The 26,959-nt window shown below is 45.2% G+C and overlaps 1 protein-coding gene across 1 annotated transcript in view; it reads right to left on the bottom strand.

Moving 5' to 3' along the window:
• Window positions 1–26,959, bottom strand: part of TRPM8 (transient receptor potential cation channel subfamily M member 8) — a 76,955-nt gene that overhangs the window by 28,389 nt on the left and 21,607 nt on the right. Inside the window, exons 7-16 of the mRNA XM_044240888.1 lie at window positions 26,214–26,281; window positions 23,967–24,164; window positions 18,585–18,687; window positions 17,372–17,490; window positions 13,367–13,657; window positions 11,509–11,604; window positions 10,569–10,698; window positions 8,645–8,790; window positions 6,208–6,320; window positions 5,589–5,805 (exon numbers count right to left, since the gene is read on the bottom strand). Coding sequence (XP_044096823.1) covers window positions 5,589–5,805; window positions 6,208–6,320; window positions 8,645–8,790; window positions 10,569–10,698; window positions 11,509–11,604; window positions 13,367–13,657; window positions 17,372–17,490; window positions 18,585–18,687; window positions 23,967–24,164; window positions 26,214–26,281 — 1,481 coding nt within the window. The remainder of the gene's footprint in view (window positions 1–5,588; window positions 5,806–6,207; window positions 6,321–8,644; window positions 8,791–10,568; window positions 10,699–11,508; window positions 11,605–13,366; window positions 13,658–17,371; window positions 17,491–18,584; window positions 18,688–23,966; window positions 24,165–26,213; window positions 26,282–26,959) is intronic.

Raw genomic sequence — 26,959 nt, 5'->3', positions numbered from 1 at the left:
TTTTTTAATTTGCACACAGGGATTGTGTGCTTCACCTGTGTGGGCAGATGTGTTTGCAGAAATGACTGACAGGAACAGTGTGCATCAGTGATCCTTTCATCATTTGTGCATATTGGCATGATTTCTCAGAAGAAGGCATGTCAGGAGATAAACAGAGAAAGGGAAATCCAGTAGAAGACCACATCTAGATAGCCTCTTGGTGTTCTGTCTGCTGGGTCTGGGGACCTCTGACCCTCTTGTTCATCTGTCCATTTACTGAGAGCCCACAGGATTCCAAAGACCTGTGCTGGGCTCCTGGCACACTGGACCTCAGATTAAGTGCAACACAAATTCTCAAGGAAGCTATTGGCCCTGGGGCAAAGGTAGTCATTAGACATCCTTAAAATGAAACGTGGTCAGGACTGGAGGGGAGGTAGGACAAAATCCAAGGGAGCTCAGGTAAGGAATCCAGCATATTGCCTTGTGCGAGGCACGAAACCAATGCCAAGAAGTGTCATTAACTCAATCCTTTTGATTTCGCTAAATGAACTCACCACTATGGGTCCATCTGATATTCAAATAGCACACACGTTTCCTATTCTTTCCCCCAAAAATAAAGCGTAGGGAAACAAAAGCTAAGGAACTTGCCTGAGGCAGACGCCAGCAAGTGGCAGGCTCATGGGTTCTGGGTCTCAGAGAGTTTCATCTTGTCAGCATCCCGCTGCTTCACTACAACCCACAGAAATCCTACAGCTTTAAACTTGGAAGGGATTCAGGAAACATCATCCATTTCTCAAGGAGTATTTCCTTTTCTTCATTTATAAATGCAAACAGCAGCTTTGGTAGACAAACGTGGTGAGGGCCTTATGCAATCAAGCACCAAGGAAATAAAATCTCCCAGCCCCAAGGTGACCACACTTCTCTGTGGGATGGCTGAATGGGTGAGTCCCCAAACCGAGTCAGCACACCTCAGCATCCACTGAAGTGGTCCCAGTCTCGCGGATTACCCACCAAGAACCATCTGCAAAATGAGAGTGGGTGTGACAAGCCCTACCTTCCACCTGTTCCCTCTAAAACCCTTTTTTGGGTTTGGGAGGCAGATACGTACAGAGCAAGCAGCAGCCCCAGCCCAACTCAGCCTTTCAGAATCCTGGCCTGAGAGATGGAAAAACCCTAAATAGATCAGCTTGGAGGCACCGCTGCAGTGAGAAAGCACTTTTTTTTTTTTTTTTAAATGAATAGAAGCCTTTTTTATGAATGGAATGACAGAGATGGGCTATATTCATAAAATACAAAAAAACTTATTTCACCGTATCTTTCAGGATTGGGGGATTCAATGAGCCTTAAGACTGAACAGCACTTTCCACAAAGGGATGGTGGAACTTGTCTCCTGTTAACATAAACATCCACAACTTGATTACTGGACATTTGTACTTATGGACTTCCTTGGTTGAAAATTTCAACTTAGTTTATTACATCTGCCCCCAGGGAAGGAAACATTAGGAGAGTATTCTTTGTGACACCCAGACATAACCTAAAACAGGTAACATTCTGTTCAGGTCTCTTTTTCTCCTGACAAGTGCGAGTTAGGTTCATTAAGATAGCGCCAGGTCAGCCGGGGAAAGCGAACTGAGGATTCTAGCCACTGGAGCCTGCAGCCGGAAGAGAAACAGCGACCCCGAGCGTCAGACTCCTTGAAGGAGGAGAATCTTGGAGGCCTTGTGCCGCAGCCCCACTCAAAGACTGCAGGATCAGCTCTCCCATAGCAGAGCTGGGCTTGGATCCTCTCTCCCAGCCCTCAGCCCAAGGTGCTTCCATCTCATTGCCTTAATACTCAGGACTGCTAAATGAAACTGGTCTGTTCAAAATGATGTTTAAAGAAAAGAGAAGAAACATTTGCCTAAAGCTATATGCCTACATTATCACCCTCCCCATCACATATCACCCTTTGTAAATGTAGACAGACTAGAGAGACTCAGCCAGAACATGTGGGCCTCACCTCCACCTGGCAGGCCCCCGGGAATGACTGGGAAGTGCATTATCTTACCCGGGCACCTCTGCAGCTCACTTCCCTCCCCAGGATTCCTGCCTATCAGCCCACTGGTCACTCTACTCAATGTCCCTGTTCTGTGCAACACTGTACACTGCACCTGGACAACTCTGAGCACCGCACCTGGACAACACTGCACACGGCACCTGGGCAGCACCACACATGGCACCTGGACAACACTGCACACGGCACCTGGGCAACACTTCACACGGCACCAGGATAATACTTCACACAGCACCTGGACAACACTGCACACTACACCTGGACAATACTTCACACGGCACCTGGACAACACTGTACATAGCTCCTAGGCAACACTTCACACTGCCTGCCCAGAGTCCTTCTCCAAACAACATACACTTGTCCTGAGTCTCCTTTGAATAAATGACTTAGTAGTTAAATGTACATACAACATTGTATGGAGATGTTTGTGACCTAAGACTTCACTCTTTCAAATCCTCTAGGCCAACGTCCCAGTAAACACACAACTCATTGTGCAGTGTTGTTCTCTCCTTGGAAGCTCCCAGAAATGACCCTGCCGACCCTGTTAACTGGGAGAAAGATACATAAAGACAGAGGTATTTGTGTGTTTGGCTCATTGTTATATCACCAGTGTCTAGAACAGTGCCTGGCACCTAGTAGGTACTCAGTAAGTAATTAAAAGGAATGCATGAATGAAGTGTTTGGCTTATTCCAAGACACATCTCCCTACATCTTCCATCCAGGCCAAGCTCTGTCCTCTAAAGAAACCCAGAATAAGTCCTGTCTCCAGATCACCTGACTTCTTTCAATGCCTGGAGGAACCAAACAACACCTGCACTTTCACCTCATAGCCTTAGTGCAGTGAGGGAGACAGGGTCAGTCCCAAGACTCATGGAGAAATCACTGGGAGCATGAATGAGGAAGGGGAAAAGCAATAAAAGAATTTTTTTCACCACCCATTGCAGAAAGCAACCACCAAGAGCAGTGTCAGCTCCAAAGGATACCTCGAGCCCCTTCCCACATCTCCCTTGCTCTGGCCTCACAAGCTACCATCGTGGCTCCCTCCATGCTCCCAGTCACAGCACAGCTCTGGGTCTGAATTAGGAAGACCCTGACTCATCAGCTCTTTTCTTAAAAAACATACACACACCTCTGCCAGAAGTACATCAACACCCTCCCTTGTGCCAGCCCCGAAGGGTCAAATATGAGTAAGAAATAAACATCTGCATTAGGCCATTTCCATGCCACTCACTTCTGGGCAAAAGCAGCATATGCATGAGGAGCTGGAGAAATGCAAAAGGACCACCCGGAGGAGCTTGTGCTGGACTAGACCCACAAGGTTTCCACATAAGGCATCGGGGCTTCCTGTTCCTTGCAATCATCTCTCAAGTAGGGAGATGCCCATTTAGGAACGAGGAACCAAAAGATCAAAGAAATTAAGTAAGTTATTACCATATTGTCTATGTGCAATTTCTGCTAGCTTTTTTGTGCCCAGCCCCATTCCCTCTTTTTCTCTCAGTCTCTCTCCCTGCTTATTTATAACTACCCATGGCTTCTTTCCACCCTGGGCTATGACTTCACTGTTATGCGATCCTACTCAGTGACTGCATTTAGGGTGTCGGGCTGGTCACCTGATGTGAAGAAACCAGAACCATGGGGTGCATTGCTCATGTCTCCACAAACTCCATGCCTCTCCTGGCACCCTACACTGCTCCCTGGGACGTGAACCAAAGCCCACAGAGCTCAGGGACACGTGTGTGACTCAAACCACCAGGGACCCCTCAGAGTCCTGCAGCTCCACCTGCTTCCACAGACCCAGCAAGGCTCTGGAAGCAGCCTCACCACAGGATGGATACTTCAGAGGAAAGAAAACCCCCCCCATTCCAAGAGAACGGAGCTCCACCCCCTCCAGCTTGACAAAGCCTGTAACCTCACCATTTACTCCCTTCCTCTGCAAAACCTGCACTGGGAATGTTGTCTTTTTCTCTTTGCATCTTTGGAAATTGAGGACAAGGAGGAAGGTAGGACCTCAGAACCCAGCGACACCAGGATAAGAGAAAGGAACACACATGACCTCATGCAGAGACCGTTCCTACAATGGCTTTCAGGAGAGTCCCAGTAGAAAAGGTGCTGTTCCCTTACTTCCTCACATGGGCCTGGGCCCATTCCTGCTTTAAATGTTGAATCTCCTTGCATCCTTTCTTCTCTCCAGCATGATATTTTCACCCTTTGGCTGCTGACACACAGTAAATCGAAGGAGAACTAGCAAAAGATGACAGCCAGGAGAAAGAGACTTTATGGAAGGGTTATGGGACAAATTGTACCTCCCAAAATTCATACACTGGGTCCCAACTCCCATGTGTCCAGATAGAGCTGTGATCTCACGAGCCAGAACGTGGGGTCCTCAAGAGGCTGATGGGAGGTCACAGAATCCTCCACCCATCAGCAGGGTCCTACCCCGAGGGATAGGTGCTGGAGACAGAAAGCCCATATGTGTCCATGCTCAGCACTGACTTGTGTCATTTGTCTTGTTCTTCCTCCACTTCTATGCCATCTCTATCCCCCATCTGCACCTTCTTGGCAGGGGAAGGCAGATGCAGGGCACTGGTGCTAGGACTCCTCCCAGGCCCCCTGACTATCATACATATTGATAATTGATCAAGACACTCTCCTGCTGAGAAAAAAAAAAAAAATCAGAACCATCTTCAATCCACAGCCCCTGAAAGCAAAAAAAAAAAAAAAATGTCTATCGGACTTGGCATGATAGTTGAAAGCAAGGTAGGATTTCTACACAAGGCGGTGACTCTGTGAGGTCAAGTACAGCATTTCCTGCCTCCCCTACCCAAATTTCTCATAACACCTGTCACAGTATCATGTAAACATCAGCAATGGGTATGATGTTGGATTTGGGCTCAGGAGGGACAACAAAAGTGACAGTAACAGCAGCGCTCAAATAATCACTGAGTCTGAAAAGATTTTCTGGGATGACTTTTTATAATGCTCTAGGGACAGCATCATCCTTCACTCTCAACATTTATCCCTCTAACAGTGACTAACTGAGCACCTGCTATGTTCCAGGACTGGGCTAAAGTTTTGGGTTCAATGGCAGGGAGAGGCTGCCAAAAAAACAGATCCCAAAGAAACTGCAGAAAAGCACCATGAATAATTCACACACACTCCCTGAAATCCACAGGGACTTATATGACTTTCCAACACTGTCACTCTGACACACTGGGCATTAAGATGCTCTTAGCTTGAAAGTGCCCCCCCACCCCGGCTCCCCTGCCTCCCCTGGTGATGGTAATGGCAGGAGTGGGTTACAGTCCAAGGTCGATCTTCTCTTTGAACACATTCCCAATTCTGAAGTAATTCATTTCCATCAATTAACATTAATCAGCAAGGAGCGAGCTTGGTGCTAAGAAACCTCACTAGAGTGCTAAGATGTTGAAAATGCATCATTTACTTTAGAAAAATCATGACTTTGGAGCTTCAGAAGCAACTTCTGTTCCTCCTTTGCTCTAGGGAGATGCCACCTGCTGAGGAAAGAAGGAGGTGTCTCACATGGGGACTGTCCTACCTGTCTCACTTCATCACAGAACAGGACAAAGACCAGTGCGTAGAGGACCAGCTCGGGGGAGTGTGGCACAGAGTGAAAATCCATGAGCAGCACATAGGCAAAGAGCAGGAGGAAGGCAATGTAGAAGACCACGTTCCAGGCAAAGACCACAAACGGGGAGGTGAAGAAGGCCACATAGTACCAAAGGATCTTCTTGTGCTTGTCGATGGGCTTCTTCCTGGACCAAGAGGTGAGAACACTGTCATCGCCCTCTAGAGCATCGTGTCCTGCAGGAGCTGCAGTCCTCCTCCTGAACAGGGATGAATCCAGACCCACGGCTGAGGGCAGAGGAGCCAGAGCTGCCTTGTGAGACCAACCAGGCCAAAACTCAGCCCCTGACTTTCCAGGACCAACAAATCCAAACTCTGCCTTGGAAACTGAAGACATACCTCCACCGCTACCTATTTAAAAATCAAAACCAGGAAAAGCCAGAAAAGAACCCCAGCCATACTGTGTAGGGATTCTCATGAATGTCATAAATTCCAGGCTTTATAACCCTCTACATAAGAACGTGTACACACACACACACACACACACACACACACTCTTACACATACAATTATGTGTCTCGGTTTCATACCTAAAGGATACAAAGCCACAGCCAACCAAGGGGATAATAAACAAACACAGGATAATCTTCCAGTTCTTGGTGTCTCGGGAAATCTCCCCATACCATTGCTTGGAAAGAAAATTCTACAGGGAGACAAAGATAAAGGACATGGGTCATTATTAATGCAATGAAATTCAGGATGGTATGCAACCTCTCTTCCCAGCCCTCGCACCCCGTCAAAATAAATAACCCTCCAAATTAAGGTCTTCTCCTTTGGTGTTAGTTACCTGGAGTCTATGGGGCTATGCTAAAACCATTCACAAGTCTGTCTGATTTTCAGTCCTTTCCTAACTTGGGTTCTGTGAACTTTAAAATAGAGGTTGTATGAGGCCAAATTCCCTAAAGCCATGAATTTTAACCACCTCTAATTCTTCTTATGTAAGTTTAAACAAGCGTCTTTCTGGCTCCTTCCTCCTCGCTGATTGCAAATTCACACACCCGTCCAGGGCTACCTGCAGGAACCCCAGGATTCATTGCTGGAGGCCGACAGGTGAGAGGAACAGGGCGACAGCTGGCATCGCAACATCAGCGGGAATTGAAATGCAGGAAAACGCTCTTCCCAGACCACCAACCCAGGAGAGATGGAATGGGGCCTCCCACGAAGGCGGGAATTAGAAAACTCAGGTTGCCTCCGAGACCCACACTTCATGGCAACACAAAAGGGTGAGCATAGACTTGTCCACATCAAAGAAACACACAGGTCTCAGAAATGGCCCTGTTCGTCGGAAGGGGTCTGGCGTGGATGCACTGGCTGGGAGAGCTAGGGTGCCGCATCAGACCTTCCCTCTCCCAAAAGCCGCTTCTTCCAGGGAGCCTGCCAGGCTCTGCCTAGGCTGCTGAGGCCAGGTGAGTGCTTGGCCCATGATGGGCAGCCACAACAAAGGACAAACTGCACTTGGTGGGTCAACACCAACTTGTTTGCCACACCACGACAAGTTCAATACAGTCCCAGGAAGTCTCCATGGGGTTGAGCCCTGCAGAGCACAGTGGCAACTCTTAGCACACCCATGTCTGCTTCCTTCCCTCACCGTTCTCAATGCCCCAGCGCCCACATGCACCTCCTAGGCTCACCTTCACAACAAAGAATTTAAATCCTCGCTTTGGGGCCTGCTTCTCGGGGAGCCAAACAAAGACAGGTAATACCCAGCCTTCCTCACTCTTCTCTCCTGCCAAGGTGGAGGAATACATCAAGAGGTATCACTAGCCCCCAGTCATAGGAGGCTCTCCCCTAGCTGGGCTTCCATAGCCACCAGCGACACCTGACTCCAGGCTGTAGCCTGCACCCAGGAAGCCAGCTCCCTGGTCCAATGTGCCTGGTCATGAGGTTTCTCTGAATATTATTGAATTGGCATCTGGCTGAAACCGCTGGGACCGGTAAGCTCGGACAAGATCAAGAGTCAGCCTTCCCCAGACCCCAAGCTCTGGGGCACCAGCATGATGGGGCTTGGGGCCAAAGGAGCTGTGAGCGGAGTGTGGCTCTCCTTGGCCTCCAACTCAGCCCTCCGGGCAACCCTGATCCCAGTGCCAGCCTCAGTTCAACACGCTGATTATTGGCTTCATGGTGTAACGGGAAGTCCACAAAACTATCAACATGGAACCAAATCTCAGTTCTGCTCCTTCTTAGCAGTGCAACCTAGAGAATGTTCCAGAATTTCTCTGAACAGCTGAGTCCTTATCAGTAAAATGAGATGACTTCCACTTCCACACATGCTATGAAGATGAAACACGATCACGTACATCATGTGGGTGACAGATAAGTGTCAATCCACCCACATCTTCCTACTCCTCCCCGCTTCACACAAGACCCCTCCAACCGGGATTATGGGTGGAAAAACTCCCCTAGGCAAGCTGAGACACCAAGTGCAAACCACAGTTAGTTTAACTCAGTGGAGGAAACCTCTGGGCTGGCTTCACTCCATTTCGTGTTGGTTCCTCTGGTGCCATTACTACCCATAATAACTATAACAGGATGCACTGAAGTCGAGGGCCGCATCTGTCACATCCTATCTCCCCGAAACCCCCCAGCAACCCTTCCTTTACAGACAAGGGAACTAAGGCTCAGAGAGCTTGTATGTCTTGGTCCATCACCACACACATAACTGGAGACACAGTGGACTGAGCCCCAGATGTGGGATCCAGCAACCCAGCCCCTAAGTACGGTGCCGTACTGGGTGCTTGGTGGAAACTCCAAGAATGCTCTTTCTCCTGCACTGTCTCTTAAAGCAAGGGTCTCTACCAAAGCCTATGTGCTGCCATCTCCTGGAACGTCCCTCAATTTTCCCTGCTTCAGTTCTTTTATCAGAGGAGAAGGTCTGCTTTTAACACTCTCTTGTTCAATGCCACAAAGAGCATCTGATGCAAAGGGCCCATCTCGGGAGGTGACATTTGGTGACTGCACGCCGTTTACCTGGACCCCAGGCTGGGCGATGAAGTGCTGGTCCGTGGCCTCCACCGCCAGCTCTAAGCAGTTGCTTCCGCCCCAGGCTTCACAGGAGTACACCAGCAGCTGCTCCGCCAGGTCCTCGTCGCTGCTGTAGCACTCTGTGAACAGCTCTGCGGGGACACGGCCACCACCAGAGGGAGGGAAGCCAAGCAGGAGGCAGAGATGGCAAATACACAGACTGGGCCTGCCCCGCCCCCACGACCCAGCCCTGACTTGGTGAAAAGCCTGGTTTCTAAAAGGCAGAGAGAATGCCGGCATGGCGTCATCCTCCGCTGAACAAAGGGGGTCTTGGGGACACCACGCCCAACGCAGCTCCTGGTAGCTGCAGGGGTCTGTAAGTGCCCACTGAATTGAGCTGCATGGAACACAGGGAGCTACCCCCCTGTTGTGGGGCTCAGCCCTGGGGAGAGACGCAGACCCGCTGCCAGCTGATCTCCCTTCATTTACATTCTCTGCCGTGTGGTGAGGGCTTTTTGCCTTATCAGACACCATGAGAACCAACCAACCGACCAACAAGTGTAAGAAACACTGACCTATTGTTTTAAAGGTGTGCTTACACTTCGAGACCTAATGCTAGAAATTGAAGTATAAATCCTCCCGGGAAATTTTTTAAAAGTCAAAATACTTGAGATCCATTTTCTGAGTTTAATCAGAAATTAATAAAATATCTTTGAAATGTAATATATTTTGAAAAGCGATTGGACACCCTTTTGGCAACACAGAGAAGCCAAACGCGCAAGGCTTTTTCTTTTCTTTTTTTTTTTTTTCATTACATGAGACAACAAAGTTGTGTGCAATTTTGCAGCTTGCCCCATTGCAAACTGAAAACTCCCAAGTGAGAAAGGAAAAACTGAGCAGGCCCAAACTCTCTGTCATCGGGAAGCAGTCGTTCTGAGTTTCTCACGCTCCTGCTTGGTCCAGACCATCTGGGCAAACCGCACTGACAAGCTTTGTTCAAGGATGACTGAACAGCAAACAGAAGACAGACATTCCAGAAGGGTAATGTTTAGCAGTGCCTCTCTCCCATTCCATTCCAGGTAACGAGCAATCACGCCCTGGAAGGGAGCATGGGCGGGTCACCTGCAGCCCCAGGAGAAGCCCCAAGTCTCCTAAACTTTGGGGGAGCTGCAGGGCAGGCAACAGAAGCCTTTAGTCATGTCACTCCAGGGGAATGAAGGTATGGGGAACCAACCCAAGACGCTGCTCTGACTGCTGCCTGGACCCTTAGTAATAAACCATCTGCGTCTCTGACCCAGTGGGGTAGGGTCTTCTCTCTATGAAACAGACAGGCTAACTTGATAACTAACTAACAGGTAAATATCTCAGATCTGGGGGCGCCTGGGTGGCTCAGTCATTAAGCATCTGCCTTTGGCTCAGGTCATGATCCTGGGGTCCTGGGATCAAGGCCCACATCAGGCTCCTGCTCAGCAGGAAGCCTACTTCTCCCTCCCCCACTCTCCCTGCTTGTGTTCCCTCTCTTGCTGTGTCTCTCTCTGCCAAATAAATAAATAAAATCTTAACAAAAAAGTCTCAGATCTGTCACAGTTTCTCAAAAGCATCCTAAAACACTCCTTCTCTGCCCCCAGACTGTGGTGCTGAGTTTCTTAGACCTAGCCTGTGTGTGGCCCTGGCAGTTGTGGGATGAGACACCCACATTGTCCTGCATCCATTCTTGGAAACATCAGTAGGTGGTACAGCCGAGGGGTCTTTGGCTTCTGCCACAGCATGCACACCCCTGATCGTGTGGTCTGCAAGCCCTAAATCATGCCAGAGAGGGGAGCCTGTACATGCCACTGACCTCTGCCACCTGGCCTATAAGAGCTACAGGTGCATGTGTGTCTCAAACCATGTGGGTGCCCACTGTGGTGGCCCATTCCTGGAGACTCACCAACTGCACGGGTCTCGTACTCATTGGCCAGCTCCTCAGACTCCCCTGCGGCATTGATGTCATTCTTCACCTTGGCCAGAGTCTTCAGAAGCTTGCTGGCTCCCAGGGCTGCCAGAGTGCAGCCCCTGGTCTTTTAGATGGGTGGATAACGTTAGTTAATTCATAATTCCTTAAAGTGGTCAAGTCAACATTAATGTCAGGCAAGGACAAACTCTTGGCAAAAGCAAGAAGTGGTGAAATCTGAACCATTCATAATGATTCAGAATAAACTTTGCAAAGTACACGAGACAGTCTTGGCCCTGAAGATACAGTCTTGAATGTGGAATTAGCATATAAAAATAAAATATCGAGATAAATGTTGTGAGTTGTTGATAGCATGAGACCTGACTGCCTAGCACCAAACTGTGGCAGCTCAAAGAGGGGAAGAGTGGTTGAGGACATGGGAGAGCTGATGATGTAGTTAGTAAGACTGTGCTCGTGAACTCTGTTCTTAATATCCAACTTTACATTCTGATAATGGAGAAGGTAGCTTCTACACAACTGAACATAAACCATTATGTGCTAAATCACAAGGGAAAAAATCTCAATACATTCCCCAAAGCAAAATTTATACAAATCCTACTTCCTACCTCTAACACAATAAATCTAGAAATTAATTTTTTAATTAAACTTAAAAACTGTCTCCACTTGGAAAACACATACACACACCTGAGAAGCAAGTGCCTACTGGGTTGCTCACCAAGCATAGCTACCGTCCAGGGACCTCCCCTCTCAATCACGCCTCCATCGACATGGAAACAGAGGCACAACTATATTCACTTGACACAAGACATCCTATTTTATTGATGATGTCTTGGATTAGGCATGTGAGTTTTGAGGTCAGAACAACCACAACAAAGCGAGCATTTGAGGTAAATTTGGCACAGACCCAGACATTTACCTGCTCCCAAATGACCTTGGAGAGTTCCTTCTTGTTCTGAAGAATGGCCCAGATGAAGAGTGCTTGCAATGGGTGCCGAGTGATAGGAGACACGTCCTGCAAGGAATTAGAGTGTGTGATCAGCATACAAATAGAATATCCCCTTAGTAGATGCACTGGCATAAGAATAAAAGCAGGTGTCGGGATGTCCAAGGGAGCACGCCAAGCGTGGAGGGCTCCATATATTAGTATTGGAATCCAGTTCAACAGCACAGTGATGTGACTTTCATCACTGCAACTTGCCGGGTAGGATAATTTGTCAAAAATTTCTTACCTATCATAAAAGACAACATATGACTAGGCAGAAAGTCACAAAGGGTAGAAACATGTGCCAACAGCAATTTAAAAACTAAACAATTTCTGGAAGGTTGAAGAATTCCTCTCATCACATAAATCTGTTTCTCATCTTAAAAAGTCACTCCAGGGCACCCGGGTGGCTCAGTGGCTTAAAGCCTCTGCCTTCGGCTGGGGTCATGATCCCAGGGTCCTGGGATGGAGCCCCACATTGGGCTCTCTGCTCAGTGGGGAGCCTGCTTCCTCCTCTCTCTCTCTCTGCCAGCCCCTCTGCCTATTTGTGATCTCTGTCAAATAAACAAATAAAATCTTAAAAAAAAAAAAGTCCCTCCAACTAAATTCTAACTTTCCTACAGCTTAAGTTCAATAATGACAATGTGAAACTTTGCTTCTTTCTTTGGAGCATTGTTCAAACTTTTGATTCCTCATACATGCAACGGCTGCTACTCAGAATTCCCTATCTTCTGATGGAAACTTTTCAGATTGAAAACAACATCTCTATTCCTTCTAAACTCCCCTACGGGTTTTACCAAGATCCAAAATGCTTTAGGAAGAATTATGGACACTGCAAAGGGTTTTAACACAAATAGCATCAAACAGAAGCTTTTCTAAAGAGTTCCACTTCCTTCAAACAACTAACGCATTTAAATTTTTGTAATGCACCCACATACATGCATTAAAATCCTAAAATTACAGGAGATAATTACCTCATTTGAGTTTTCACAGAAGCAACAAGAATTTGAGACATGTAGTTGATTTGAGGGGTGATCCCAGGAAAACCCATAGGATAGTGAGAAAAGAAGATGGGAAAAGAAGGAACCAATGAAAAGGGTGTGTTATCAACAAGTCATCACTCTCAGTAACTAGAGATTACTACCACTAGGGAATCCTGGGAGCCAGTGTAGAACACATGCCTCAGAATTAGCTCCTCCAAGTGGGGAGGGAGCTGGGGTATTTATACACCAACTGCTGGTATTGACAGGACTCCGACCAGAACAAACCGTCAGCAAAGAGTTGCAGGTGCAGGCATTTGGAAACTTGGCCTGCCGGTGATTGAAACACGAAGACCTGAGAGAATTCAGGTTGTACCTCCATAACAGGATCCCAGGTGGAAACCTGGATTATCCCTTTCAAAATATTCACTACCCCTTTTATCTACAAAGGAAAACTTGGCCAACCTTTACATGGGCAATTGATCACACCCAAAACCAAAAGACTGAGACACGAACAGGGAGCCATTCATTTGTCCCTCTTCCTAGTCAGATGCCTTCAGAAAGTGTGTGTGCCACACTAAGAATTGCAATTAAGAAAAGCTGCAACAATAATCTGAAGTATAGCACAGAGCTTAGAGCAAGATATCTGACTCACCAGGTAGACTCATTATCTTAAGTAAAGGCAGTAGTAAAAATTAACAATGCCTACATGCTACCTACTTTATGGCAATAAGGGAAGAAGTGGGAAAGATGGAGGTCGAGATACTTTTTGTGGGAAGACTCAAAAGCAGACAACCCGCCCTGGTACCTACGTGAAATTCTACATCTATGTCGTCCCTGCTACTTCTGTCTTCCTTCCGGAAGCCTCTCCGAAAGTTAGCCACCAGTTTCCAGACAAATGTGAGGAGGGCATCATTATACGAATTCTTGGCAATCTGCAGGTTCCGGTAGACAAGGGTGCTGAAGTGGTTGGAGAAGAGTTCAGTGAGGACGTCATTGGTGAGAAACTTCCGCAGGTTCAATCCGTTCTCCAGAAAGAGGCGGACAAACTTGGGTCTGTCCTTTATAAGCGCCGTGAACATGACTTCTTGAAGGTCTGCAGACTGTGGAGAAAGCCGAGAGACTCAGACCCCATGGTCAGCCAAGGAAGCAAAAAGTGTTTTCTTTCTCAGTCACATCACATTTCTAGCCACAGAGTAAGAGTAACTTCAATTTCTCTTTTAATCCTGTTTGGGGAATAATTATCTTTTCAGCTCTGACACAATGTTGGATCATAGTTCAAACGGACAGGGAAGTGGCAAGGCAGAGTCTTTGAAGTCAGCCAGATGTGGGCTTGGAGGTGACCTGGCCTCCTGCTACTGTAGAGAAGAGATAATTACTCGGGGAGAATGTTGGTCAGTAATTCATCCCAGCGCCTGGCATGCAAGAAGCACCCGGGATAGTGTGGCTCACACCATCTCTCTGAAGTCTACAGTAGACACTGACTGTGAACCAATGGCCAGCCTGTTCACTCTGCACCTTGGGAGCTGTTCCTTCCAGTCACGTACCACCCTGCCAAGGGCTTTCACGTTACATCGCAGTCAGTCACTGGGACCCTTGACAGTTACACTTGGGTATTATTTATCTCATCCTCCCCTTTCCAGGCTCCCTGATAAACCTATCCCGTAGGAGCTTATTGAGACTCTTATTAAAGATGATTAGTGTTTACCTCAGAAACAAATGAGTGGGCAACAGGCCACACTAGCTTTCATGTCTTCCAAAATATACCTCAGAGTTGGGTTCAGTTGCCAACATTACCACTTAGAAGGTTCATAAAAATCCCCACATCACCAGCATCGAAATCCAGATTTAGGAGGGAAAACCAGAAACCCTGACAACACAGACAACCATCATCTAGAACCAAAGGGCAGCTGCTTCTGGGACCTGGAGTCTCTAGTCCCCCAAATCCCTGTTACTATACACACACTCTCTCTCTCTCTCTCTCTCTCTTACTGTCCACACAGCCCACTCCACTCCTGATGCTAGCCTGACCCCCACTTTCGGTGAATATCCTCTGCCAAGGACAGCACTGTTTCTGCCTCACGATAAACTCCTGGGGATCACACATTGCCTAGACAGGAATTGTCAAGTGTCTCGTAAGTCCCTACACTGTCGTCCAGGTGGGGTAGGAAAGGAAAGGGGTGGCTGCCCCACAGTGGCAGAAGGGAGCTGCACCTTCTCCCCAGTCTTCAAAACAAGTGTCCCATTGCCCAACATTTCCCATATCCTTCTAGATCATTTTCCTTTCTCTTGGTCACACATTGGACAGGGCAGTGGGGCCCAAACTTCAATCAGAGTCACCTGGAGGGCTTATTAAAACACAGGTTGCCAGAGACTTCTTAGAATTTCTGCTGTAGCAAGTTGACATAAGGTCTGACAATTTGTGTTGCTCCCAGGTTCCCACATGATTCCCGTGCCACCACCGGTCTGGGTGGCGGGAACCATTGACATATGCGGAAAAAGAAAAGCTTTGCAGTCAGACACATCTTGGTTTCCGGATCCTGGTTCTACCATTACCTACATGCGTGACCTAGAACAAGGCTGTCTCCAAGCCTCAGTTTGCTCGTCAATAACACAGGCGCTTGCTGGGGTGAAAGAGCTAACACAGGTCAAGGTCTTTGCAGAGATTTGAGGTCAGAGAAGGAGTTCCAAAAAATATCAGTAGCTCTTGATCCGCTGGTACCCAGGGAGGCCTGGATTATTAACCAGCAGAATGAGATCATCCCTGCTATGGGTTGGTAAGGGAGGGGCAAGTAAGCTAACACCACGAACCTGCTTTGTGCGCTGTAAAAGCTTACACAAATATCACCATGGTTTCAAAGGCTTTTACCTGTTTTTCAACAAATACATACAGAATGTTTCATATGTGCCAATGTCCTAAGTGCTTCAGAAACATGATCTGATAATCATTCTAACAGCCCAATCAGGAAGGTAATGCCCTGATTCTACGACCATCACCTCCGTTCTCAGACGAGCGGTGGTGTGTGGGTACATGCTTAACAACTGCATCTCTGGGAGAAGATCATAAGCCCTGATTTGTGATACCTGCCAATTCCTGTGGTGCAAATGCTCCCACTGTGCCCCATTTTCAGCCACCACTGTGACCTCACTGAATGCAGAATTGGGAACAGACCTGGGGAAGAACCTACTTCATTGGCTGGTATTTCCAGCATGAAGATACAACAGATATAAATGACTTCCAGAGCATGCGTAGTAGCAAATTTTGTAAAATAATTAGAAAGTGATGGGTTTTGACTATTTCTTGCCTTTGTTTTTAAATTTAAAAATTTAATTCTGAGTTTATATAATTTAATTTTTTAGAGTGACTGTATTTAACAACTGACTCACAAACTCTCTGAATCCTTAGCAGTCAGCTCGTGCACGCCAGTATGAACTGACTCCAACACACCACCTATAGGGAAATTGGGGTACGGAGAGGAAAAGTGACTTGCAGAGGCTAAGTCACTCAGAGGGGCTGGGTCTGCGGTCTGTTCTGCTAGCCATTATGCCCTTTACACTGAACTATCTTCAGTAGAGTTAATACATTTAGATGTACCATTCAATATATACTTAAGTTTATGTTTATTTGCACTACCTGACCTTACTTAAATAGAAGATCTCACACACAGGGATTAATTTACAAATCAATTAACTCGATCTACTTATAATTCTACCTTCTCTCTACTTACTAAAGCCTTGCGGCGTGCAATAGGGTTCGTTCTACCACAAAGACCAAACACAACATAATGTTTGCTAAGGGAATGAAGAATTTAAAAATCCATACACCATTACTGTATTTGCATTACATTATTAAAATTGGTAATGTAGTCATATAAACCAAGTCTTCATCTGCTTCTGCAACGATGGGCCTAAAAGTGTTTTCCTGAGCCTCATATTCAGAATGAACGTCATGAGATACACGAACTTTCCGATCTTCACATACACATATAAAATTAAATAGATTCTCACTGCCCACTGATGACTTAGACTGATCTAAAAGAGTAGAAGACAAAGCACCATACAGCCTCACAGATCCCAGGGTGACAGGTTCTGATTCTTCCTCCTGAACAGAGCTCCTAAGGCTGATTTTACTTGATCTGTACACAAGAAGACACTGCTAAAAAAAATGCAGTGCTATATACCTCTGATCAAATTAAAAGTAAAAAGAATCAGTCACCTGGAAAAAAAAAACATAACTTTATCAGAAAATACAATTTCCACATTGGAGGTGATTGTCTGGCCGAGAGTCTAGAGTCGCTAGCTCTAAGACATTCACTGTGTGTCTTCAATGAAGTTCTTCTACTTTTCCCTTAGGAATCTCACTGCTGACAACGCTTTTATCACAGGTTGGCTGGGGAGATGGGGCAGGGAGCAAAATGAGCACCACTGTCTCGTCTAGAAGTAGTCGAACTACTTCTGATAAACCCCTTTCAGCCATCGTGTCCATATTGTCCCCATAAGTTGTCCCCATCCACTCCGAGGAGGGCATCTGTACCTCTGCACCCAGATGGAGAGGCACCTCTCATGTTGGGACCATGGGCTGTGAACGATGGATGGCGTTAGTGGACTGATATTTTCTTCCATGAGTTCTTTTGTTTTAATCCCTTGACTACAAACCTACTAAGTCCATGCGAATGTCCTATATATACTACGGATGAGGTAAGTGACGGCTGGCACCAAAGGGGACTCTGCAAGATCTCTGCAAGATCTGGTATTGAAGACCTAGCAAGAAGTGAGTCAGACCTGACACAGGCCTAACCCAGGAGAGCTTTTTTTACCTCCCATCGGCGGTCATTGGTGAAGATCTCGTCACTAGCGAGGTCCAGTTGGTTCCACTCCAGCAGAAGCTTCAGCTGCCCATTCCAGTTATCCTTATCTTGTTCATTGGTGCTAAAGGCTGTAGGAGGACAGGGGAAAAAAGCAACTCAGCAGAAAAAAGAGTCGGAACCATCCCATGGCCACTTGTAAGGCAGATTCTAAGCACATTCCCTTCAAATCAGACATTCAGAACTGTCATTTTACCCACTCTTCTACATATTGTTTATTTTACTCACTCTTGTCCATATTCTGCATGTCCTAAAGCATATAATGAAGATCAACTCAAACCATAATAATATCTTTCCATTTCATATCCTAATGGTACAATTGTGCTATGTTGATATTTTCCATAGATTCAAATTCCATGAATGTTGCATTTCAAGGACCGTATCAGACTTATATAACTCTGAGTCTATGATATAATGAGTCATATTATAAAAATTTTCTAATGTCTTTTCCAGAGCAAATGTATTCTGTATCTATGTATCTCTACAAATACAATCCCTTTTTAATAAATACACTTACAACCAGATTTCTGGCAAACACAATAAGAATAATTCTAATAAATAGTTAATGCTTAAATCACATTTCCTAGTTCCTTTACCCTAGTCTGCATACCTTACGTATACTAATCAGGTGGCTTGACTCTACATGGTCTTTGCCAAGGATCAATTTACTTCAGGTAACTTCCACCTTAATGGATTTCTAAGACAGCAAAGATCACAGATGAGAATTTCAAAACAGATTCATTCATAAGCTTCAGGAAACTTGTAAATTCCTGAAACTAAATGCAAAATTATTTGTGTGAAGGTGTGTGCGTGGATGCACATATATGTGAAGACCTAGGACAAAGGCCTATCATAGCTTTTTTCCACCTCCTGAGACTCAGATGGAAATTTTAAAACACTGTTACAGACAGCACTTTGGAGAGTGCTGGGATTATATTTGGCCACTATTTTAATGACATAAAAATTCTTGTTCTATTAAATACATTAAACCAAGGAGGTTAACTCAGCAGGCCACTAGTAGTTATTCTGGCTTCCAATCTGTGATAACCAAAATTAAGTAAGAGATTATATTTCAATAAAGCTGTTCAAAAAATAAATGCAGGGCATTAGAAGCCACAGAAAGCAACACAAAGCTAAAACTTCCAGAGGATCTATTTTTACTCACCTTTATACAAAGCATAGGATATAGCATTGCTCACAATTTCATCCCCAGCTTCTTCCATTTTAATAACTGTTAATAGGTGAGAACTTTCGAGAATTTCTTTGAGCTGGCAAGATTTAAAGAGCACAGTTAGGCAATTGATTACAGGCATAAGGAGCAAAAATATCTCTCTTTTGGTGAAGAACCTTTTATTCCATTCTTTTTTTGAAGACTGCCTATAGGGGTGATCCAGACACCCTTCCGCCCATAACCCCTAAGCTCTGAATTGGAATAATAAGTCCTTAGCCACAACGAGAACAAAGTACTGGTTGAACAAGTGCAACACGTGAGAAAAAGTTCCTATTGAAGAGCTGAGACTCAGGGACTAGGGTGAGTGTAAGTGCATGTGTGTGAGCATGTGTGAGTGAATGTGTGTGAGTGTGTGTATGCGAGTGTGCATATGTATGGGAGTTGTGCATGTATGAGTATGTGCATGCATATGTGTGTGTGCATTGTGACTATGCGTGTGTGAGTGTGAGTGTGCATATGAATGAGAGAGTGTGCATGTGTGAGGATGCATGTGTGTGTGCATGAGTGAGTGTGCTTATATATGTGTGTACGTGTGTGAGTGTGCATTAGTGAGAGTGCATGAGAGTGTGTGTGTGTGTGTGTACACACGCACACACATGTCACATGAGTGAATAAAGGAGAAAAGAACAACAGAAAGCCACAGAAACCATCCAAGTGTGGTCAGGAGGGCTTAACCCGTGGGAAGGAGAATTCCAGTGCAAACAATAGCCAAGAGGACTTGGTGACTAGATAAAGAAATAAGGAACTTGTTGTTATTCTTTGTGATATTTCTGTAATATTTCATTTTAAAACCTGATCCCAAGGCTTCAGATGTCGTTGAGCTTGGCCAGAGCTTACTGAGACAGAGCTCCTCTAGAGGAGGAAGCCAGCCTGGTTTTGGTTAACTGGGCTCCAGGTCGGGGATAGGGGCCCAGCAACATTTGAAAACAAGGATCTGGAACTACAGAGAGTCTCGCCTGGGCAGGGGGACAGAGGTCTTGGGCCAAGGTAGGAGGGTGGAAGCCTGGAAGCCATGCAATAGATAAGACCTTGGATTTGAATGTTAGGAGGGACCATTCCGTCTGCATTCTCCTGGGAAGGCGGTGCTGGAGACTTTCGTTTGTGGATGCAGAGTCCAGGAGTGACCAGGAAATAGAGGAAAACCACAGGATGCACACTGAGGGCAGCGGGAGGGGGTGTGAAGGGAAAGATCCTCTCTGCATGTGGGCAGCCCTAGCTCAAGCAGAAGGAAAGGGGTCCAACTAGAAATGACAGGCAGTGGGTGGTGGGGCGCCTGGTGGCTTAGTCAGTCAAGCATTCTGTGTTTGGCTAAAGCTGTCACCCTGGGGTCCTGGGCTCCAGCCTAGCATCAAGCAGCATCCAGCCCTGCATCCAACCCCACATCAGGCTCCCTGCTTGGCAGGGAGTCTGAGTGTCTCTCTGCTCCTCCCCTGCACTTGGGCCCATGCTCTCTCCCTCACTCTGTCTCTCAAATAAATAAATAAAATCTTTATCTAAAAAAAAAAAGAAAGGAAAGGAAAGGGAAAGGAAAAGGAGAGGGGAGGGGAGGTGTGGAGAGAAGAAGGAAAGGAAAGGAAAGGAAAAGAATGGAAAGGAAAGGAAAGGAATGAAAAGGAAATGAAGGAAAGGAAAGGAATGGGAAGGGAAGGGAAGGAATGACTGGTAAGAGAGGTCCATGTCCCAAGAGTCTGGGCACAAGTGAGGGTGGGCAGCACAGATGAGGTTTTCCTTCCAAACAAAAAGGAAGAAGGAGAAAGTGAACGTGGATACAGAGTGAATTGATGAGACCCAGGGACAGCTTTGGGGAACCCTATCTGGTCTCCCACCCTGAAACCTCCCTCTTTCCTCCTTCAGCCCTATCCCTGCACTGCAGTCAGCATGAGTTTTCCTGAACACAACTCACCACATCTTCATTCTTTTTTTTTTTTTTTTAATTTTTTTTTTAAAGATTTTTATTTATTTATTTGAGAGAGAGAGACAGTGAGAGAGAGCATGAGCGAGGAGAAGGTCAGAGAGCGAAGCAGACTCCCCATGGAGCTGGGAGCCTGATGTGGGACTCGATCCCGGGACTCCAGGATCACGCCCTGAGCCGGAGGCAGTCGTCCAACCAACTGCGCCACCCAGGCGTCCCCACCACATCTTCATTCTGTTTCAACATTTTAGTGACTTCCCATTCCATTTAAACAAGACCCAAATCTCAAAACAGTGTTCAAACAGCTGCCTGGCCTGGCCCCTCATAAGCTCTCCAGCTTTCATTCAAAAACTTGTACCTTCACTGACTTATTCCAGGGCCTCAAGTAGGCCATGCTTGCCTCACACCTCAGGACCTTTGCACATGCTGTTCTCAATATTACAATCCCAGTTTTCACCCCACTGACTACACAGCCTTCAGATCCCACATCACCTCCTCTGAGAATACCTTCAGAATCCATGCTACCTTTCTTTAGCATACTCATTTCAGTTTGATATTATATGATGCTATATACTGTAATCATTCAACTTAAACTTTTTTCTTTCCATTTCTGTTTTCTCTATGAGGACAGGACTCTTCTTATCATGTATACTGTTCTTTTTGAAATGCTTATCCCAGAACCTGGCATATGATATATGCTCAATAAATATCAACTGAATAAATGAGTAGATGAAACAGTTTGACATAAATGAATGGTATCTAGGCTGACTGATAGGTTGGGATACTACGGAGGTTCAAGTTCTTGAGAAGGTGAGGACTAGGCACAGGTGAACAACTTTGGGTGAACTAGTAGAAAGAGAAAGCATAATCCCAGTGGAGAGATAAACTGGGTTCCCTGGAAAGGTCAAGAAACTGTGAGTTCAGAGTTTGAGGTTGGTTGTCCAGAAGATAAGTGAAATCACCCATAATTAGCCTTGGGGGGTGCTCAATTAATATCTGACTAGATATATACATTCATTAATTAATAATTCTTCTCTTGAGCTTGGTCTTTTAGAAAATCTGTACCAATTGCAAACCTTCATACAAGTGCATAATTAAAGTGCCAGACGAATTTTTATTATTAATCAATGTCTTCTGACGTTATTATAATTATGATGGATCATTAGCATATTAGATATGAATATGAATGAGGTATAAATCCCAGAAAGGATAAGTGAAATGCATCTGATTTTTTGCCTGTTCCAGATTTCTATAATAGTTTTCTGAAGTCAGAAATCAAAATCCCTCATTAAGAGGACCCATTAGATGGTCTCTGTTCTTAGGACATGACCTGACTCAGACTCTTCAAGCCAACTTGCATGAGTGAGAAGAAAGCCATTGGAGAGGACTCAGGGCTATCCTTGGTGGGTAAATTAAGAGTTGTCTATTTCTTCTTCTATGGGTCTCCTTGAACCAACCACTGAATTCCTCCCATACATCGCAGGAAAGCACCTTGAGCACAATGCTCAACACACAATGTCTCTGGGATTCTCTGCTGATATGTCTGGAATTGTCTCAGACATCAAGGTCTCCGTATGTGGAGAATCAAAACTGTATACCACTTTGGGGAGGAAGGACTCCTATTTCTTATCCACATATTTCCATGCAGAGCAGCCTCCATCCGAACCAAGCCCCTTGATATCCTCCACCCTTTCACTTCCTCCTACTTAGGGTGGGGGAGTGACATGTCTAATTGGTAGCTTTCACTTTGCCTGGCCAGCCAGCCCTTTCCTGCTTCTTCAGTGGGATCTGCTCCTTGCAGAGTGTTAGTGCTCTGGTCTGCTAGCAGTCACATACCTAGCTTCGGGGGAGGCAGTCTCTATCCATGGCTGCCTCTGTCTGGGTGGGCTCGTCTGTCTCATTCTGGGGCTCAGCACAAAGAAGCCCATTACGACTATACCCCTAAGCCACATCTGTCAACTTTGCCTTCATCCTCAATGAAGCTGATAAAATCTGATCTCTATTTGCCTGATTCTTGTGTCTGTCTTTCAACTGGACTTGGCCAAGATACAAGAAAATCCTAGAATGAACTTCCATATAAAACCCCCAACTTTACATTTTTAGTAAAATCTGGAAAATGCAATTATTCGAGTAGGAATATCATATAAGCATTCGTGGGGCAGGCCATCATTTAGCACCAACACTGACTCTGGAAGAAGATGCATCTGAATTTTTAAACTCTAAATTCTAGGTAATAAGGCTTAATCCAGGAAGGACTTCCTTCCTGATCACTTCAACCCCACTGCACCTCACCCAGAGTATCAGCTAACTGTCCATTCATCTGAAGTTAATTAAGACCAGTAGAGTCCCCACTCTATGTTTATTTGCTAGAGAACTGAGTGGCCTAGAAGACTGGGTTGATTTTCCTCATTATTTACAAGGCTTTGGTTCATCCAGGCTTGCCTTAAACAATGGCAGAGGCTACCATGAACAAGACTACCTTCACTATACCAGGGTTTCAGTTTGCTGCACTGGACATTTTGAGGTGCTTTCCAACTAAATACTGTCGAAGTGCCAGTCTAGTTAAAGAATATTTTTTATAATATATTCAACCTTGAACTCTCGTGAAAAAATGGGCTCTATGACTTAAATAACTCTCCCATTGTCCATAGTCTGTTATTTTCTTTCTCCAAAAATTCCCAAATGGCAGCACATACTCCTAAGAAATACCCAAACATCAAAGGCCATTCTAGAATGAGCTGATGGAAACACACCCACTGATATTAACGTGGGCTTTCTAATGAACTGAGCAGTGGAGGAAGTGGAAGTCAGTTCAAGTCAACAGCATTCACAAAAGAGAGTAGTTAGAAGCTATGGTACCATGTCAACATAGTTTTCTATAGGCTTAACCATAAGAAGTGTAATAGAGATTCTGATAAGTACATGTTTCTTACATGATCTGATGAGAAAGGTGAGAGATTCTGAGTTGAATCTTGGGCCAGTGAATTTAGAAAGGCAATTATTCTGTAGTAACCACTTCTCCAATGGATATAGACTCCATTTAGCATCTGCAGTTGTAAAACATTGCCAAGAATCTCCTTCCTCTGCTCCACTGACACACCAACATTCAGAAGCTAAACATTTGTTGAAGTCATGGTGTAAAAGGATTACCAGCTTTGCAAACAGGTCTGAGTTTGAACCCTCAATGCTACCCCCCACCAGGTATGGAGACTTGGCGAGTTATTTAACTTACATGAGCTGCAATGTCCAACAAGAAACCTACTTTGGGCCAGAGTATCGCTTCAGTGTCGCTAAGAATGGACAAAAGAGCTGTAACTCTAGCACAGTTGAACTCTTAACCCTTCCGCCTTTCCCATGAACTTGGCTATCTTCTTCTCAGCCCCCAGAAGCCTCCTATAGCTCACCCATTTGATCCAACTCTCAGTCTCCTCCTCGGGCAGCCGGGACACCGTGCGGGGTAAGAAGCGCACCAGCTTCTCCTTGACCACGGATGACGTCAGGGCATCCTCCACCTCCACCAGGCTCGCAATCACATCTGCAATCTGCCCTGAGCCCTCCACCACCACACAGGGGATTTTACTTTTGATGGAGGTGTTGATGGCCTGGGAGAAGGGAGACAGAGTTGGCCAGACGGAGACACACTGATGACCAGTGGAACGCACCAGAACCAGGCTGGTCAACCACACACCTTGACACATCTCTGCACTTTTCCTTTTGGGGTTTTATATGAATCAGAAGCAAACCAAATTTTTGCAATTATCTATGAATGAGCAACATAAGCCAGTTGTATTATAGCCTGTGCTAATACTAATTCCTATAATAAGGACACATGTGATGAGTTTAAGTTCTCTATTAAAAAGTGCTTAAAATATCAATATATACAAAATTGATCATTCCAAATACTGACATCATAGATATGCATGACAAGTCCTAAAATGGTATTCAATATTATTGTTGACAGCTTATCTGAAAGAGGTTATCAGTATTCATACTTTTAAGGTATGAAAATACCTTCAAAGCAGTAGCCACATATGTTGATATGTATATCCCTTATAATTCCCAAATAATTTTCCTTGCCCTTTTTATGAAAAGAGAATAAAATTAAATTTGTTCCCCAGATATATACACACCACATTTTTATTATTTCCTTTACAAAACTACAGAAGCTATTCTAAGTCTTAAGAATTTAAAATCACTTAACAGCAAGACACAGTGATCTACATGCACAGAAGAAACCAAGGAGCCCCTCTCCTTAGCAGAGACTGAACACCTTCCTGGAGGACATGTCACCCATAGAGTGTCTGGTGTCTCATCCTGGCGAGCTGAGGGGTTTTTCCAGCTCTGCACCCCACTGCCTGCCCCATGGACCGGTGTGTCCACATGCTGGGGCCAGAATAGGATGATCAGACAGGAAGCTGTTCCTCCTCTCTCCCATCCCCTGTCCTGGACGTGGTTACTGGCCGCACAGTCATTTGAGGGGAATGCCACAGAACTACAGTGCCTGGGCCCACAGTGGTTCTCTGGAAATCAGAGAACTCCAAATCAAAAATTTGAAAGAGAGCTAGTAAAAATAACCATCTTTCAATTCCTTTCTCTCCATCCCTCCTCCTCTCTTCCTCTTCTGCTCTTCAAGGATTCATGTGCTGACAATTTTTTTAAAAATCTTTAATTTTTCCCTGAAAAGTCTTTCCCTGAAAACTTTCATTTAACAATGGTCTCAGCAGGACATCTCACAGCAGGTGCTCCATAAATATGTGTGACTGAATGAATGAAAGAATGAAAGGCCATTGTTATATAAAAGGATAAACAAAGTGCTAGATTAGGAGTCCAAATAACTTCACTGGGAATTACTTGTAACTCTAGAAAGAGACTCTGGGAGGGAGTGGAGAGGACCAAGAATCGTGATACATAGGATAGAGGATACAAGGGGATAGGCAAATGAACGTGGAAATTAATTAAAAGAAAGAGTTAAAAATCAAATTTTTGTGAGGTCCTACTGCTAAAACAGTGAGATCTTCAGTATGGTGTGCGTGCCTTCAAATACCAACAAGTACGCGATCACACTGATAACCTTCTGAAAGGTCAAGCAGAAGCCTGGCTGGTGATAAGAGGAACTCAGAAACATCTGAGTAACACAGATGGAGTGGGGAGCAGAATTCTCCTCCACTGCTCAACACTAGAGTTACAGAATTGTCCAGGAAGATTTCTATGATCCCAGAGTCGCTTAGGACTCGGGGTTCCTTCTTATGGGTGGAGTCCTTGCAGGCCCAGGAAGTGTGTGGTTGGACCTTCAGTGGTCTGGGAAACCCATCTGAGAGTAGCCTCTCTGTGTGTGATCACAGCTCATCTCCATGCAGATGGGGTGGCCATGATTTTCCAATATATATGCTGGTTATGATCTGTAGTTTTATGAGTTAATATCAACTCTTCTCTTTGGTGGGCTGATGGCCAAAGCCAATATTAAGTATATAAGCTATTCATGTTCTTGCAAAGTCTCCTCTGGACTGCTAGGGAACATTGTGTGGTGAAAATACTACTACCTACTTGCTATAGTAAAAGAAGTTAGTCAGATTAGATCAACGTGAACTCCAAAGCAAATTTGTTGGGTCAGTTTGTTGATCAATTTTCTAGAAAACCAAACCAAGACTCACCTTCAAAGTCTCTTTGCCACCTCCTTGGGCGAAACACACAATGGGAATCTTGCCACCATAGTTGGAATCTATAAGGCATAGAACATAAAACTGACTCTGGACTCATTAGAAACATTCATCTATCTCAGGAAGAAGCATACCAGGAGCTTCTGTTCCCAGGGTGTGGGTGATGACTGCAGATCTCAGACTTGAAATCTCCCCATTGATCTTGACAGATGTGTCTCTGCACCCCAAACCAGTATGACATATGTCATGTTGCAATTTGTTACTGATATTTAAAATGCTAAAGGCTGTGAATAATTTACTTTTACTAATATTAGACCAGGTTCAAGTTTATCCTTATAATACACTCTTGCTAATTTGCATAATCCTATGCTTTCTTACGTGGGTGGCAAATTTGCATAACTAAGTATTCTCTCAAGAAAGAGTATTACATATATAAATGCCTTCCTTCATGTATGTCCCACTGAAAAAGGAAAAAGATGTTGAAAACTTCTCCAATATATCCCTGTTATGGAGTCTATCACTACCTTGTGAGGTACTCTTATTCCATAATAAGACGTATCTCAACACCAACATCTCAACAGTGGTGAAGAGAGAGAATATGTCACTTTCCATACCAGATAAAGGCTTTCACTCAACTGCTACATTCTTCCCTTGAAACCAATATTTTAAATGGTTCCACTATATAGAAATAACCAGGATTCAAACACATAACCCATCCAACTGTTGACCTAATGGGTTGG

Source organism: Neovison vison, chromosome 3, assembly GCF_020171115.1.
Source record: "Neovison vison isolate M4711 chromosome 3, ASM_NN_V1, whole genome shotgun sequence".
In the NCBI taxonomy this organism is placed as follows: Eukaryota; Metazoa; Chordata; class Mammalia; order Carnivora; family Mustelidae; genus Neogale; species Neogale vison.
This window is presented reverse-complemented; position numbering and strand designations above follow the sequence as displayed.